A 17,816-nucleotide genomic window follows, 5' to 3' on the forward strand; every position below is an offset into this window, starting at 1 on the left:
TTTAAAAAGGAACCATTCCGTTTCGTCTATGAGTCTTATGAAACGGAGTAGTTCCGTTTAAACAGAAACCATTCCGTTTGGTTTATGAGTTTTATGAAACGGATTGGTTCCGTTTAAAAAGGAACCATTCCGTTTCGTTTATGATGAAACGGATTGGTTACGTTTAAAAAGGAACCATTCCGTTTCGTTTATGATGAAACGGATTGGTTACGTTTAAAAAGGAACCATTCCGTTTCATTTATGATGAAACGGAAAAGGAACCATTCCATTTCGTCTATGAGTCTTATGAAACGGAGTAGTTCCGTTTAAACAAAAATCATTCTGTTTGGTATATGAGTTTTATGAAACGGATTGGTTCCGTTTAAAAAGGAACCATTCTGTTTCGTTTATGATGAAACGTATTGGTTCCGTTTAAAAAGGAACCATTCTGTTTCGTTTATGATGAAACGTATTGGTTCCGTTTAAAAATGAACCATTCCGTTTCGTTTATGATGAAACGGAGTGGTTCCGTTTAAAAAGGAACCAGTCCGTTTGGTATATGAGTCTTATGAAACGGATTGGTTCCGTTTAAAAAGGAACCATTCCGTTTTGTCTATGATGAAATGGAGTCGTTCCGTTTAAAAATGAACTTCTGATGAAACGGAGTGGTTTCGTTTAAAAAGGAACCAGTCCATTTGGTATATGAGTCTTATGAAACGGATTGGTTCCATTTAAAAAGGAACCATTCCGTTTCGTCTATGATGAAACGGAGTCATTCCGTTTAAAAATGAACCATTCCGTTTCATCTATAAGTCTGATGAAATGGAGTGGTTCCGTTTAAAAAGGAACCAGTCCATTTGGTATATGAGTCTTATGAAACGGAGTCGTTCCGTTTAAAAAGGAACCATTCCGTTTTATTTATAGAGGATGACAAAACGGAGTCGTTCTGTATAAAAAGGCACGATTCCATTTCGTCTATGGGTCTTATAAAACGGAGTGGTTCCTTTTAAAATGGAACCATTCCGTTTTGTCTATGTTAAAACAGATTGGTTCCGTTTGAAAAGGAACCACTCCGTTTGGTAAATGAATCTTATGAAACGGAGTGGTTCTGTTTAAAAAGGAACCATTCCGTTTCGTCTTTGAGTCTTATGAAACGGAGTGGTTCCTTATAAAACGGTACGATTCCGTTTCATAATAAATTAAAGGGAGTGGTTCCGTTTAAAAAGGAACCATTCCATTTCGTCTATGATGAAACGAAGTGGTTCCGTTTAGAAAGCAACCATTCATTTTCGTCTATGTGTCTGATGAAACGGAGTGGCTCCGTTTAGAAAGGATCCATTCCGTTTTACCTGTAGTACTGATGAAACAGAGTGGTTCCTTTTTACAAGTTTGCATGCATGTCCGTGCATTCATACATACCAAATCTTCATAGCTTCATAATTCAATACAACTTTACATTGGAATAACCACTTTACATACCAAGTTTGGGAAGAAATATAATTTTTTGACTAGTTCGGCTAATAAAGAAGTCCCATAATGAAAATTCTAGAATTTTTATGCTTGTTTGAAACACATCATAAACACGTCTGACAATTGATATGACAAATTATATAATTGAATATCTACAATATTACATATTTTAGGTAAAATTGTTTTGACTAATACTTACAACCGTTAAAATACAATGTGATAAGTCTTTGACATAGATACAGTACATAACAATAAATATGTAATACCCAACCTCTTTACTCTTGTCCTCTTGTCTATGTTACAGTACTGAAGTAAGAACGTAGGGCCTTTACATGTTTCTTGAATAAAGTACATAACAAGAAAGTAAAAAAACCCAAATACATAAGAACAATATTACATGATACAACATTGTGATTCGGTCCAACATTGATTGATTGTGCAGTTGATGACTTAGGGCTCCCCTTACAGCACCCAAATTCATAGTATTGCGTAGTGGCTCGTCATATATGCTTTTGGGCGATCTCACCTCATGTCCTCTACTATTCACACTGTCATACGACGTTGAAGCTCTAGAATGTACGTATGTTGCTGCTTCACTGCCACACATCTGATCTACCCAAATAAAAGAATGTGAATATTTTTCACCATTTGGGCACCTATAAAATCTGCGACCTGGATTTTTTGTTGTGTTTGAAGTCAACAGCAACATCCTCCCTTGCCCATAGTAGCATAATGGAGTGGGTTGCTCCATACTTGTAGAAGACTGGTCTTCATAATTGCATTCACCCATTCCGGATAAAAGATAACACAACTGCACCAAATTCACAACTCCACAAGCACAATAGTGAGTCAAATATGGAGATCTACAATTGTAACCCCTTTCTTAAGACAAAGATTTATGATAAAGTATGTCAAAATAAAACATCCAATATATATGATTAGACAATACAAACTGGCAAAGATGATCAAAAGTCTTCAACCAATAAAAGAGTAACAAGTTGAACCCAATTGGAGTTGGAGGTGGCTAGCTCCCTGATTTTGGTAGACTTAGATTGTCAGGTAAGTGTTTGAGAAGGGAAAACAGAAATTGGTCAATGCTGATTGTCAAGTGATAATTGGGCATCTATTTAATTTCCAAAATTCTCATACTGCCCTCATTTACCCTCAAATCCACTTCAACTTTCAACGACAAACAAATTTAGATGAAGAGGGGAAGGTTAAGAACAACCATGAATATTTTAAGTTATTATTATTATTATTCCGTTTATTATTACTAGAAGGATGGACTCATGTGCTCAGTGCTGAATTGAAAATTTAAGTGGTTTGGCTGAAATCATGGTAAAACACAGATGTGAAACACATTCGAAGGGATTTCAAAAGCTGAGATTAGACAAAGAGCTAAACATGCATCATTACTTCACAAGTTTGAAGTAAAACAGAGGAGTGCATCCATCATGATTAAAAAAAACAGATTTTGCCCTAAAAAACATGTAATCCTCATGATTTTGGAAGATTAACAATTGTTGTAACTCATCGAGAATTTTGTTGTAACCAATGAACATTCAAGATAGTATGGTTTTAACAAGAAATTATGAGTATGGTGGATTTTAAGGGAAAATTATGGTTTGAAAAACAGTGGAAATCCATGAATTTATAAAGTCCAATGCTTTGACAAAAAAGTTCATGTCTTGGACTGAATCAGAGTAGATTGTAGGCCAATGGATTTGTAGGGTGGAAGCCAAAATTAAAGCAAGGGAATTACTTCTCAGTGGGCACATATCCTTGTATTAGTAAATAAATATTCAGGCTGTGACTCATCATTTACATGCTAAGTGATAAAATATCAAACAAGTAAAAAAATAACAAAATCCACGAAAAAAAAAACACAGATATAAGGAGCATTAGAGAAATAATTAACATAGGATTCCAACCAACATTAGTAATGAAGTCTCCATGGAATGAACAGATGACCTACTAAACAACCAACGAATAGTGACCCACATAGGGTTTACCCAAAAAAAAATCATTTTGAATTGTATTGGTTGGTTTACTTGCAAGGTAAAGGAAGTGAAATCAAATCAAAACCCATTTAGATGAACTCCTACAATCATCACCCACGATCTCACAAGTAATTCCAAACCTTTCAGAATCTGGTTATTAGGTCCTTGCGTTTAAAAATTTAACTAATAGCTTGAAGCATATGCAGCAGATGGGCATGAGATCCTTGAGGACTTACCAAAGATGAAGCATGTAGGAAAGAGAGAGACAGAGTGTGAGGAGTGCTGCTATGGGTCCTTCACACACGCAGAGAGAGTAGATGGAGTTTCAAACTCAACCAAGGCTGCACTTGGATTGTCACGCACCGAAGAGAGGAAACTAAGGACACCCGAAATGAAAGAGAGATGTATTGGGAAAGGAAGTTGAGAGAAATTAGGGATTTTGAGGTTTTCAAATCGTGAGGAGTGTGAGTGGAAGGAGAGAGACAATACTTATATACTGAAAGAAGTTCAAAACACATGCGTGTTTTGAAGTGAGCCAGATGGTCGACCGTCTAATTGACTGTCCAACGCCAATAAGCCAGACGGAATTCCGTTTGGGCTTTTTAGCCAGACGGTCGACCGTCTCATTGCTGAACTGCCCAGTACTTTGGGGAGTGGGATTTGGGATGCTTATTTGATGATTTTCTCCATTCTAAAGGATCAATCAGCCCCATTTGAGATCCACTTAAGTGATGACTGTGTGTAATGTCATTTAAATGTAGATTGACAATTAAGTTAGAAATTATATGAGATATATCCTGTACAAAAAACACATGAGTTAAAATGCTGAGTCAATTTGACCAACCAACCACTGTGATACTCACTGAAATCTTCAACTGAAGAGTTACATTAATTGTGATATGGTACATATGTCCCTCATTGTTTTATACAAACTAGTACCACTATCCATATAAAAATTTGTTTTAATATGAAGCTCATGTGACCGCAAACTAAAACTGAGAGACTCGTGCTGCGTCCTCAAACTATAAATTCTCTGTCAGCAACACCACCCTAATGACAGCAAGCTTTCTATCAATCAATGTGCACCCTTGAAGACTGTGACAAGCACTCATGCTCAGACCTCTGAAAACATTATATTCCAAACCTGAGTGGTGGGCTTTGTAAGCCACCTACTTCCTATATAATCCAACAACAAATATGTGTCTTAGTATCAATTTGAAATTAAAATAAATGAGAAATACAAAACAGATTCATACATGCACTTACCTTACTACAATAATGATCAGAACCGTCACCAAGATGTACTAGATTTTGGGAGGAAGGTACATGCTGTATAATCCAACAACAAATCTCTAAAAATAACGAAAACAATTTAAATAAATGAGCAATACAAAAAGATATCCCTTAATGCATTTACCTTAATTGAAGAATGATCAGTAGTTACACCAAGTTGTACTGAATTTTGGGAGGAAGGTACGTGCTGTATAATCCAACAACACATAATAGGTAAGATTAATTGTGCAATGATGTAAATAAGATGTACAATACAAAAGTAAGAGATTGAAATGTAGTTACCTGAGTTGACCATGTATTAAAACCGTCAAACATTGACAAATAATCAGACTCTGGCAAGGTAACTTCAATGGAGCCCTGTCCTTCCCACTAGCTTGACTGACCTCTTCTTTTTAGTTTTTTCATGCCAAGGCTTCATTCTTTTTCCTGATCCCCTTTTCTGAGACTCTTTTGCTCTTAACTGAAAATTTCGGTGGGCTTCACCATTTTGTTTAGACTCATGCTCAGTAGGTTGCACAACGTCTACATCTTTGAGATCTTTGACAATCCCATTTAGATGCTTACATAGTATGTTATAACCAACTCCTGTTTCACATGCTTGGTTAATGACTTTCAAAAATGTCGGAGTAATCCAGCCTACTTCGCTGTAAGCAACTAAATTGTCCATCAACTTGAAACCTTGCCTCCCCTTCTCCACTTGTCCTGTCAACTTCTGACAATTCTCCGACTAATCTTCTCCATCTCACCAAGAAATATTTTGTCGGAATGCACATAAGTTGGAGATAATTGAACACTCTTAAGATATGGACACTAAGGATCCCAACACTCTCAAACTTTTTACAACTACATGTTAGGCTTTCTTCAACTGTATTATGCAATACTCTGTATGCCTTCCCCGTATAGTGACCAGTTGCATCTGCCTTTAAAATCACATATTCAACATAAATATTTGAGACATTATGGCTGTTGATACAGTGACTATCGACCAACTCAAACTCCTTCAAAAATTCTTTGAATATAGTTGGAGTGTATAAATGGTAAGCTTGAATCAACATAGGTTTCAATGAATGTGCACCCCCAAGAACCTCATTCCGAGCATCAAATTCTTTTTTCACTTCATTCGCACGTTTTTCCTCCACAACATCATTGAAATGTCTCATAAACCTAATAAGATCAAGTTTGCATCCAAGACATTGTTTCAAATCAGCATTCAAATTTTCAGCCAACTGTATGCTCTTCACACCTAGTGTGAAATAGTCATTCATGTAATAACAAGCCCCTTTTTTTCTTATTTCATATGTTCTATCTAGCCAACCCGTGTTTACAACCCCATGATTTTCTCTTAAATTCTTCCATGCATATTCAAATTCCTCAACTTCGTATAACCTGTAGATGCATTTGTACAAAATTCGGGAGAATTGTGACTTCTCACTCATCAAATATCCATGGTGTTTCTTTGCATTTTGCCAGAGATGCCAAGTGCACAATGCATGGAGTGTAGTAGGTGCAACCTCAGTTGGTGCCCTTGCCATTGCAGCGTCCTAGTCGATAAAAATTGTGTTAGGCTTCTTTTCACTATTAACTCCAAAGATAGTTCGAAATAACCATTCAAATGACTCAGTTGTCTCATCATAAAGCAAAGCAACTCCAAAGATAACCATAGTCCTATGATGATTAAATCCCACAAACACAGCCAACGGTCTATTTTCTTTGTTTGTGCAGAAAGTAGTATCAAAAACAACTACATTACCAAATAGTTGATAATCACATTGCATCTGTGGATTAGCCCAAAATATATTTGTCAACTTATCCTCACTGTCCATCTGTACAGAATACACAAATGCAGGGTTTAAATTTTGTTGATTGTCTAAATAAAGCATCAAGCTCCCAGCATCCCCAAATGCCAAATCAAGCTGTTGTTTGCTATTCAAATAGTTTTGCAAATCTTTCTTTGTGAAACCTAGATTTTCATGGCCCCCTGCTTGCAAACACATCAAATTATATGTCAATCTTGTCCCCATCCCAATTCTGTCTGCCATTTCTATTTGTGTGCCATGGGTAGTTGATATTGCACGCTGGGAGCACAACAAATGTGCAGCTTCTTCAATCTGAAGAACATGGTTGTGTTCATCACAAAATTTATCAACACATATTCGTCCATCATTATCTATTTTTACAATCATCCTTGCTAAACGACCAGTTCTAGTCTCAGGACGTTGTACTTTGACATCCACTTCTTTTTCTCTTCGGTGTCCTTCTTTACTACAGACAAAACACCGTTGCACAATGATAGTCTTATCTGTCATGCTCATGTGCAAATAACTCTTCCGAATGTTGAACCCACTCATACGCCCATACTTATTATAACAATCATACACTTCTTCAAATGATATAAATTTCATGCCACATTGAGGTGTGACATTGTCATCCATGTCTAAAGAAAGTTTGAGAGTTCACTACGAAGACACATTTATTTATAAAAGTTAAGTCAGTGAAAACAGTAAAGATTATTCAACAACAAAGATGACGCTTTAAGGTACATTATGAGATGAGAACACTTTAAAAAAACCTTTCCTTCATTGCATCGAAGTCATATATAATCAAATCGATGACAGTTCTTACAACTAAATTCAGTTTTCTCGGTATGAAAAACAGTTCGAACTGATCTCGGCATAAAAGAAGCTACTCCTTAGAATGTGTATCTTACAACCAAATTCAGATTTTCTTCATGAAGCTGAAAGCAGCAACATAATATACATTGTAATACTTTCTTAGCACATGAATTAACATACTCAGCATTGACCAATCTTGTATTTCATGTTGGAGACTACCACATCAGCCCATAATAACTTCAATCATTAAGTTATAATTTAAGCTGTGTTTTAGTTAGATCAACCCTAGTGAATCAACTGAAAAAATTAAACAAATATAAAATGGATCAACAAATGAATGAGTCGGATGAAGAGTAATGCAGAATGTGTAACCCAAGAATTGACATATATGTGGACTTGAAGCTTGAAGACATTATGTATCATTGAAAAGAAAGGATCGGACTAAACCAAGATCAAGAGGACCAACTGCACTTGGGACACCTCTGGGTACATGTGCAACCACACACTACATACGAAACTCCAATTTACTCTTACGGAGACAAAATTTATGACCAACAAACTTGAATGGCATTTGAACTGAAATAAATATTTGACTACTGAATTGCAGTTAACAAATATGAAGCCCTAGTAAAATTTTCTTTTATGACTATCTGTTTAGCTTTACATGAAAACAACCCAAATGAATCACATGCTCATAGATTTTACAATTCTGAGTTTCCTCTAGTTATTGCTTTTTATTTTTTGTAAGTGTAAAATAGTCTATTTTTTCCAAAATGTTTAAAGAAAAAAGGAAAATGTTTTAATAAACTTGAGTTCTAGAAGAATTAGCCAAGATGGACTTCCTTCCACCAATATTTTTCATCTTTTACTCTCAGTCTAGTAACATGTATTAAATGTTGTTTTGGCTAAATTCCAAAAATTTATGCTTAAATACATGTATGAGAAAACCCTTCTAAATAACACTATCTCACGGAGTCAACTTGTTTTTATTTTCAATCATATAATTTGGCTATTATTCCAACAAAAGGAAGATTGAGTAAAATGGAAAATACAAATCATAGACGAATTACTCCTTGTCACAATAATCTTCTTCAATAGTGGGTTCTTAAAAAATTAGGAATTATGAAAAAATGTAACTACAACAGTAGAAGGAACAAGAAGAACATGATCCAGGATAAAACCAGAAACAATGTCAGAGTACCAATATGAGAAATGGGAGCAATAGAGCCATTAGGGTAAAGTTATTGGTAAAGAATAGTTGCAATATGTAAATTAAGTGAAGAAAGAGGCATGAAAGGCAATGTACTCAGTTGCACTAGAATCGAAAATCCAAGTAGAGGGAAAATGTGGAAAATTTCCCGCCATGACTAATGAATGATACTAGATGATTTTTTTTAGAAGAGGAATGCATAAATGCAGAATTGAATCGGCTGGCAATGGCTGCATCAAAGTTATAAGGATGCACAGTGCAAACATCCATTGAATAATATTGTGAAGCCAACCATGGCAGAATAGACCATGGATCAAATTCCTAGGCTGATGATACCATGTTGATCGCATATTGTCAAACAATTTGTGTGAAAATGGTTGTATTCTCTATACAATAAGAATGCAATTTAAACATAAATGTTTCCTAATCTATTCAATAAAACTTGTAAAATTTGACTAACGTTTTCACAACGCAGCCACTCCTTAGAGGAAATAATTTTGAAAATAAAGGATCGGACTCACCAAATGCACCTCTTGACTGTGACAGCTGATCGACCTTTGTTGCACTCTTGCGCTGCTTCAAATCTGAAGCTCAAATGGAATAATCAGATTCAATTGGAGGGGTACTTCAAGAATAGTGAGGGAGAAACGTGCGAGCACAAAAAAGATCAGAGACTTATTTGCGTTGAAGTTTCATCGAAATCGAGAGTGAGAGATGGAAAACTAGATAGCTTCAACGAACTGTTTTGCTTCAAAGAAAGAAAAAGAGAGTCAGACAACCAAAACCAAACCTTGAATCGATTCAAGAGAGAAAGAGAAACCATGCATCTGCAATAGACAGAGAGAACGAAAAAGCTTCAACTCAGACAAAACACTTACCTGAGTTGCAGGTTGGTTCACATGAGTTCTGGTTTCGAGCGGAATATTCACCAATTCAATTCTCGCTTTCTCATTTACAAGACAATGTTTTGAAACGTTAAAATTGGTTGAAAAGAATGATTCAATCATATGGTCTATAATGAGGATTCTAGACAATTTTCATAACTGGGATGGGCCTGGGCCTGGGTCTCACAATTAGTTTTGGATTTTAAAAAAGCCCATATTTACAAGACAATGTACATATGGGCTTTGTCAATCCTAGCACTCTTCTAATTTGAATAATTCTATTAGGTCGACTCTCAACAGCACAAATCCTTCTTCACCAAAAATCATAAGCGGTATTGAACAGAGGTGCCTTTCATTTCACTCCCAAAAGCCCCAACATCAAAAACCGGTTGCAGAGGAGAAGAGGATAAATTTGTTTGGAAGCATATCAGCAACCTATCTCTCTACCAGAAGCTGAAGCCCTCTTGTGCAAGCAAAGCCTTGTCTCTGCAACTGATCTCTCTTCAACCGAAGCCGTCTGCAATCCACTTCTTCATCTTCCTTCACTGTGAGTGGAGGTAGTTTTGTGTGTGTGCTTTTACTTGAGTTCAAGCTCGTGGATTCTAGACAATTTTCATAATTCAATGTTTTTTTTTCCTTCCCTATAAATGATCTGCTACAACTGTGAGTTTTTCTGCTAATGTTGTTGGAAATAAGTGATTCCTTTTTCCTTTTTCTTTTTAGTTTATGGGTGCTTGATTAGAACAGTGGGGTGGATGGAGACTGACAGGGAACCATATATACTTTGTTGATAAATGTCAAAATTTTCATCCATTTACCTGAGATGCCACACTTTGTAATTTTTTTTCCATGCTGAAACTTTTTGAATAAGTTTCTAGCTGATTTCTAGATACATGATCTTTTATGTAGTTCTGGAAACAGATTGGTTCAAGTCAATTCATCTCTTGTACTTCCTCACATATAAACTTAGCTGCCTACCAACTTTTCGTTTCATCTCATCTCCTACTAATTCTTTACAATGTTGGTTCATCTAAGTTGGCAATTACAATACTAAATGTTGTTTCTGTTGATAGAGTAACCATCTTGAATTGGATTACTAATAAAAAAGCAATATGTTATTTTTCTCAATTGGAGTTGAACACAATTTTATTAACTCACCACCCCTTAGTCCTGGACTTTCATGTAACCATCACATTAGATGTCTTTAGCTCAAGGTCTCGCTGCTCTAGTTCTAGTTTTTCATAATTCATAGTCTTCTCTGATTTATAGTTTCTTAGTAAGGCTTACTAGATCTGTTTGTCCTACTATAGTTAGTTGTCTGAATTAAATTAGCCTTCTTGTTTTTGGGTGTCTGATGCAGGAGCCAACCCTTCCCACCCAAAATCGAAGTTTAGACCAAAAGAAGCCCCACCTAGGGCTGCTGCCAGCAGCACTTGAATAAGTTGACATTGTCCATACTTGGTTTTTTTTCTTTTATGCATTTTGTGATTTTCAATTGTGCAGGAGCAGTTTTGTGATTCTGTCCAATCGCAGGTGCAGCCTAGTCCCTTAATAATTTTCATTTAAAGTCAATTTTTGTTTCTAAGGTGAAACAAATGAATTTGGGTTCTACTCCATGTATAGGTCTGATTTATTAAGATCTAGTTAGTTGCTGCTTTCCTTTTCATTTTCTAGTCCTGGTCTGTTTAAGGGTTCTAGTCCCATTTGAACTCCTTTGTTATTGTCATAAATTAAGGGCCGTTGGTCCATTAGGACCAACTAGAATCTGGAATCTAAGAAGAAAAAGAAAAAAAAAAACTCACAAGGGTGCAATTAGGCCAGGATAGGGTGTTGTCTAGAACAGGGGCTGACTGCTTTCATTCTGTTATGGTATTAAACAAGGTCTGGACATGGACTTCATTGAAACTATTCAGCAGAATAATATAATGGGAAATGGCAGAGATCTGAGGTTAATTGAGAGAGATGCATATGAAGTCTAAAACCATTGGACGAGCTCATTAGTATCATTGATGAGTGGAGGTGGGTTATTTGGGCTGTCATGTCAACTTGGACTTTAAGAGTCTGGTATTGGTTCCAGAATATGATGGTCTGGTTGATTCGTTCAGTATCAATCTGAGTATCTCTTTTAGGGAAGCAACAGGGCTGCGAATTTTTGGCTAATTTAGTTTCTGAAAATTTGAATAATTCTAGTTTCTATGTAGGTTAAAGTCTTCAATTGAATCTAGTGTGAATCCTGTGGGCAAGATTCTGCTGGCCTATTAGTTTGTATAGTGTAATCCTTGATTTTCCCTTTTAGGGTGGGCAATTTGTTTTGGTTTGGTTTAAGCAAGTACTTAATTTGCTCCTTTAGGCTGTGCAAGGCAAGTTATGTCTGCCATTATGTCATGGTTTTGTGATCTTTAATATATATTTTTGGGCTTCCCTAGACACCCCACCCTCAATTCCCCCCCCCTTCCCCACCAAATATATATATATATATATATATAACAAAAAAAATGAAAAAAAAAGAAAAAAGAAAAAAGAAAGAAAGTAAAAAAAGCCTCATGTGGTCGTCAAAAAAGGAGCTGCCATTGATTTCATCCAAGAATGCTTTAAGGCTTTACCTTCTGTTTCAGAGGCTTTGCTCCTTCTCCCACAACTTGAGGGCAGGATTCCATCCAAACATGGGAGGGATAGCATAGGTGTTACATGGTTTGAGATCTATGTGTCAACTTTGAGGCATTGTCTTAGGTATCAAAGAAAATGTTTATGACTTTGTAGTGGAATCTTTTGTGCTAATCATGCCTTTCTCTTGTTATGTTCCATTATTTATAGAGAACTGGCTATATCGTGTGTATTTTATTAATTTCTTTTGGATGGTGAATGGGGTGACAGTTGGAGATATATGTTGGGTCATGACTTTTTTGCCTTCCAAATCTCTCATACACATTTACTTGTTTGTATATTTATTCAACTAGATCCACCTGATTTCTCACTCTTGGGGTTCCTCTATTCAAGAAAATTATGGTTCTTTTTTGTTTCTCCTCTAAACATTTGGCTTTTATCCAATTATTCATTATTTGCCTTGTTGAAATTTCCATTTTTGAAATGTGTTTGCTTACACTAGTTGGTATTTGTTGGGATTGACAGCTCATCATGACTCGCTGCAAGATGTGTTCGGTCCGTGGTGGTGCATCGTCCTCTATAGCCCCTCCTCCTCCTCGCCCATCCAAAAATCCACCCCCTCAAAGTAACCGTAGCCTAGACAAGTGGTTTAGGGATAGAAAAGCCAAGAATACATTTCACAAGTGTAGCGCCCGAAGCATTGAGCAAGGGACATCTGTTGACCTTGATGACTTCTCTCAATTTCCCATCCAGGAAATGTTTGAAGCCATGGGCTGGGATCCCATGCTTCGTGCCAAAGAACTCACCTATTCCTGACTTGTCCGTCATTTTTATGCCAATCTTCGCTATGAGGGAGAAGGTGCAAACCTGACAGTCAACTCCTATGTAAAAGGGATGTACATTACTCTTACCATTCTTTCCTTCTACACCTTGTTTCAAATCTCTACTGAGGGGGAACTTTGCTTCTGGACTTACAAGGGTACCCCACCTGAGGATGTTGATATAGATAATGTCTATTAAAGTCTTCTACCCCATGGACACCCGCCTACCTATTACAGAGAAATTAAAGAAAAAATGTTTACTGAACTAGCTAAAGCAATCAACAAAATCACTCAACGGAACCTCGTTCCTAAGAAGGGACATCGGTCTAATATTACCTCTTTTCAGACATATGTAACCTATTGCATCATTCATCATCACCCAGTATGTCTCCCGTACATCATGCTCTCATACTTGATTCAGTCTGCTGTAACTGGGAACAAGTGTCTACCCTATGGCAGTTTCCTCACCAAAGTCTTCCAGAAATTTAATGTCAATATGAACAATGAAGACTTTGATGAGCCACCTCCTAAAATAGACAACAAAGGCCTTATTCCATCCTGCAAGCGAAAGATAGCAGACACTAACCCCATGGACATAGAAGGTACATCAGCTAGGCCACATACATCTTCCTACTCCTCTTCTACTGCTTCGAGATTTCAGGCCCTTGATGCTCGCCTCACCTCTTTGCAACAACAACTGGATACCCGTTTTGACTCAATGGGTAATCGCATTGATACTGTTGAAGACATGATAGCTCATCAAACAATCATGATGCAACATATGATGACTCATCTCAAGATTCCTCCTATGCCGGCTCCAGAAGTTGAAGAAGCGGAAGGCGATGAAGAAGAAGATGAGGATGAGGAAGGAGATGAAGAAGATGATGAAGCTAGTGGCAGTGGCAGTGGCAGTGAGGGTGGGAGTGGAGATGAAGAAGAGGGCAGCAAAGATGATGACTAGCTTTAGTTCTCTTTTTAAGAAATTTTATTTGAAACATAAACTGATGTCATGTTAAGATTGTGTTGGACAACTTTATGATTCATGTATTTATTTCCCTTGTTATGATGACTACTTTTTAGCTTGGTCTTTACACATGAATATTGGAATTATTGATGTAAATGACCTGATTATGAAATGAGATCTCAATTCATGACCATAAGGACCATTCGTTACAGTTATATCGATAACTATTCAAAATTTTAAGTTTTACAGCAAAGGAAAGTATCGCTCAAATCTGTGATATATGCAACTCCATCTTCTTCTTCTATACCTTTTTTATACCTATAATGTGAATATTATCAAAATCCCCAAGCACGTATTTACTAAACTTGGTTCTATTATCAGTAAATCTGTGCTCCAATCTGCTTATCTTTACCAGTGTGGCATTTTCCCGATCCCTAAAGCCATCTCATCTGCTACGGAATCTCTCTTCTGTGCCTTTATCTGGAAGGGCCAGGAATCTTCTCGATTCCTTCATCCCATAAGCTGGTCCAAGGTGTGTCAGCCCAAATCTGAGGGAGGCCTAGGAATCCGTAGGATTCAAGATGTTAACGCCACTGCTTTGCTCAAACTCATTTGGAAAACCATCACCAAAGATGATTCTATTTGGGTCAATTGGGTCCACTCATACCTTCTCAAATCCAACTCTTTCTAGACTGTCTCTATCACCCCTAACCCCTCTTGGACTTGGAGGAAGCTCCTCCTTCTCCGTCCCCGAGCTCTTTCGGCCATCACCACCCACATCTCCTCTGGCTCCTCCACTTCTTTCTTGCAACACCCGTGCCATCCGATGAGTATCCTCCTCTCTCTTTTTCCCGCCCGCACAGTCTATGAAACCGAATCCCCAAATCCACCTTGCTTTCGGAGTTTATCTCCAATGGTTCTTGGGTCCTTCCCCCGCACCATAGTCTTACGCAAGTTTGGAATTCCCTCCCGCCCCCCTATTTACCCCCTCCCTCATGATACTGTTATTTGGTCCCCCACTACCAAATCCTTTACTACGATTTCGGCCTGTAACCACCTTCGCTCCCCCTCCCCAACCCCTCCATGGCCTCCTCTGGTATGGTTTAAAGGTCATATTCCCCGTCATTCCCTCACCCTCTGGAGAGCCCTAAACCTAGCCCTACCAACCCAGTCTTTCCTTATTGCCCGCCAAATCCCGGTGAACCCAAATTGTATCCTTTGTTGGAATGGTATTGAGGACACTAAGCATTTGTTCTTTACTTGCCCTTTATCTAGTGCCCTATGGAGAAAAGCCCTTAGTTACATTTGGCCCCGTTCCCGTCGTTCATAAATTTTTACCCGTGACTGATCATGGATTTGAGCATATTCGTTGGTACCTCTATTTGTGATCGTATTGGTAAGCTAGTCTTTGGTGCCACATTCCACTATCTATGGTGGGAGTGTAATCTCAGGCGTTGGAACTCCAAATCCCGCACTATTGATACCATCTAGAATCTATTTATTTTGATGTTTCAGCTAGGATTTCATCCTCTCCCCTCCCCCGGTTGTTGATTCCCCAAGTAACAGGCTCATTCTTGTCTCCTGGGGGCTCAACTCACAAATCTCCCCTTCTAGCTAACTTTTGCCCGTGACTTTTTGTATTTTTTTTTCGTCTCTTTAATAGATTATTTATTCATCCAAAAAAAAATCCTACTTTGATAAATTGTGGTACAAATAATCTGAAGTCCTTTTAAACTAAGAACAAGATTCTTGTTGTGACATTTTGTGACATTTTGTATTCTTGTAAAAAAGAAAGGGAAAAAAAAAAAAAGGCACACCCAAATGACCCCAGGAGAAGTGAGGAAACACATACATAGCCGACACATATATGTAAATGCATTAATAATATGTAATTCATGTTACTAGACTGATGTAGGACATGTTAGTGAGAGGCATTCCTCTTAGGGTTGATCAAAAAGTCAAAAAACCCAACCCAAGTCCCAGCCCCAAGGTCATTCAGCAAAATTGCACCAGACGGTCGACCGTCTAGTTTATGATTTTATGTTTCAAACACCAATAGGCCAGATGGAAATTCCGTCTGGATTCAGAGCTAGACGGTCGACCGTCTAGTTTCTGAATTTCTGTTTCAAACAACAGGACTCTCGCACGGAATTTCCGTCCGCGACGGAATTTCGTCTGGGCTACTTAAGCCAGACAGTCGACCGTCTGGGTCTGACATGAAATAGAATGGTTCCTTTTCAAGTAGCTACAGAACGGAACTATTTTGCTTTACCAACTTTAAACACAAATTCCATTTTGTCCAAAATGCGGTTGAAACAATAACACATCGCATTCTTGAATTCCCTGGGTGTATGGCCATTGACGGCTTTACTAACTTAGTTAAAAGAAAAGTTATATTTTAACTGTATTTTAAATTGGGGTCAATTTAAAATGTTATAATATTTACGTTTGATTCACAAGATTGGTGCTTTAACTTCCACCATACAACATGGGCGTTCATAACTGCCACCATACAACATGGGCGTTCATAACTGCCACCATACATGATCAGTGAAGCTAGTAGGTTCGGCCTCTTGCCGATTGAAAATATAATAACTAATTGAGAATTGGACCAATCATGGAATGCAACGCATTTCGACCAAAAGTTCAAATCTAACAGTCTAAAATCTCTATTTAACGTATGCGCATGACCCAAGCCATCTCACCTTTTACATTTGATGGTTTCCGGTTGCCTTTCAAAGCAACAATCATCACAAAAACCAGGCAAAGAAGTGGAACATGTTTGATTTCTGGTTGAGAGGGTGAGGGCAGGAAAAAAATAAACCAAAAAAGCCACTCAGTTCCAATTAATCCAATTTCCAATTGATATTTTACAAAGGTGCCTGCAATAAGGGAACCCCATAGACCTCTACAGAAAAATTGGATCAAAATACATTACTTGCTATTTCTACAGAAGCCATGTTTACCCAGATTGAGAAACATTTTCAAAACAACCAACTGGTCTCTCTAAAAATTATGTGAGTTCTTTCTACAAGGGATGCTGAAACAGACCACCCAGAAATTAAAGAACAAAAAGAGCGGGGGGGGGGGGAAAGGCTGTTGATCTCTCTAAAATTGATGTAAGCCATATCATATCTTAAGTTACAAAACCAGATCACTTTGTCATGAAGATTCCCTAATAAATTCCTCGTCATCCCACTCTGTTCTCTAGTTTAGTATTATAGCTGGCCACTGCTACACGATTAAGATTCAACCCAAATCAGAAACACTAGTGGTTGTTAACCATCATTATCACTAGGGAGTTAAGGTCACATATCTAACTTTTTGTGAAATTTTGGAAGGTCCGAACTCCTCATTACACGAAGCATCTTCACGCTCGATGCAAACATTCTGCAACAAATGTAGTGTGAGAATCTAAATTATCGATATGGGATTTATGTTAAGAGACTTTGTTAAATGGTTAAGGGAGCGTTTTTGGAGTATTACTATTGTTCTATTACAACTTCAAATGCCCCCAAAAGTTGGGGTTTTGAAATGAAGCCAGAAGAGACCAACTTGTTGGCACCCAAGGGGGGGTTGACAGGTCTTGGAGGGCCCTAACTGACAGGCCCTTCTCGGGTCCGATCAGGTATTGTTTCCCGGTCTCGATTTGGTTTAATTCCAAATGTTAATTTGTGTATTCCCCTTATAATTTCTAGGTTTTAGGTCGTTAATTGGCCTTATTTTGGTGCACGATTTGATAAATTTGGGGAGTGCTAATGTTGTGACAGGTGAGAGATACAACATTATGTATTTGCATATTAATTCATATTCCATCTCATGCTATTATGTTTGCTTGTGTGTGTTCTTATGAATGATATTACATGACATGCATGCATGGGTGGTGATATGAATATATTTCTTGATGCTATTCATTTATTTATCTCATCTAAATTTATGATTGTGAATATGATATGTTGGGAATCGGGTGATTATGCAT

At 37.5% G+C, this 17,816-nt stretch overlaps 2 protein-coding genes across 3 annotated transcripts; one reads left to right on the top strand and one right to left on the bottom strand.

The window, feature by feature from the left end:
* Window positions 1–5,344: 5,344 nt before the first annotated feature.
* LOC149022049 (protein FAR1-RELATED SEQUENCE 5-like) lies at window positions 5,345–7,174 on the bottom strand. Its single transcript, XM_089147529.1, has 2 exons — window positions 6,493–7,174; window positions 5,345–5,985 (listed from the first exon to the last, which is right to left on the bottom strand). The coding sequence occupies exons 1-2, from the start codon at window positions 7,172–7,174 to the stop codon at window positions 5,345–5,347; spliced, it is 1,323 nt and encodes a 440-aa protein (XP_089003655.1).
* A 2,625-nt stretch (window positions 7,175–9,799) lies between these two features.
* On the top strand, window positions 9,800–13,945 carry LOC149022050 (uncharacterized). Of its 2 annotated transcripts, none has more exons than XM_089147235.1 (2): window positions 9,800–10,005; window positions 12,578–13,945. In XM_089147235.1, exon 2 carries the CDS (start codon window positions 13,127–13,129, stop codon window positions 13,832–13,834), a length of 708 nt encoding a protein of 235 aa, XP_089003361.1. In that variant the 5' UTR covers window positions 9,800–10,005; window positions 12,578–13,126; the 3' UTR covers window positions 13,835–13,945. The 2 variants fall into 2 exon arrangements, with proteins under 2 accessions (XP_089003361.1, XP_089003360.1); XM_089147234.1 differs by having other exon boundaries at window positions 9,800–9,995.
* The last annotated feature ends 3,871 nt before the right edge of the window (window positions 13,946–17,816 follow it).

This window comes from Hakea prostrata, chromosome 3 (genome assembly GCF_041222555.1).
Source record: "Hakea prostrata isolate BN-2017 chromosome 3, UWA_Hpros_2, whole genome shotgun sequence".
Lineage (NCBI taxonomy): Eukaryota > Viridiplantae > Streptophyta > Magnoliopsida > Proteales > Proteaceae > Hakea > Hakea prostrata.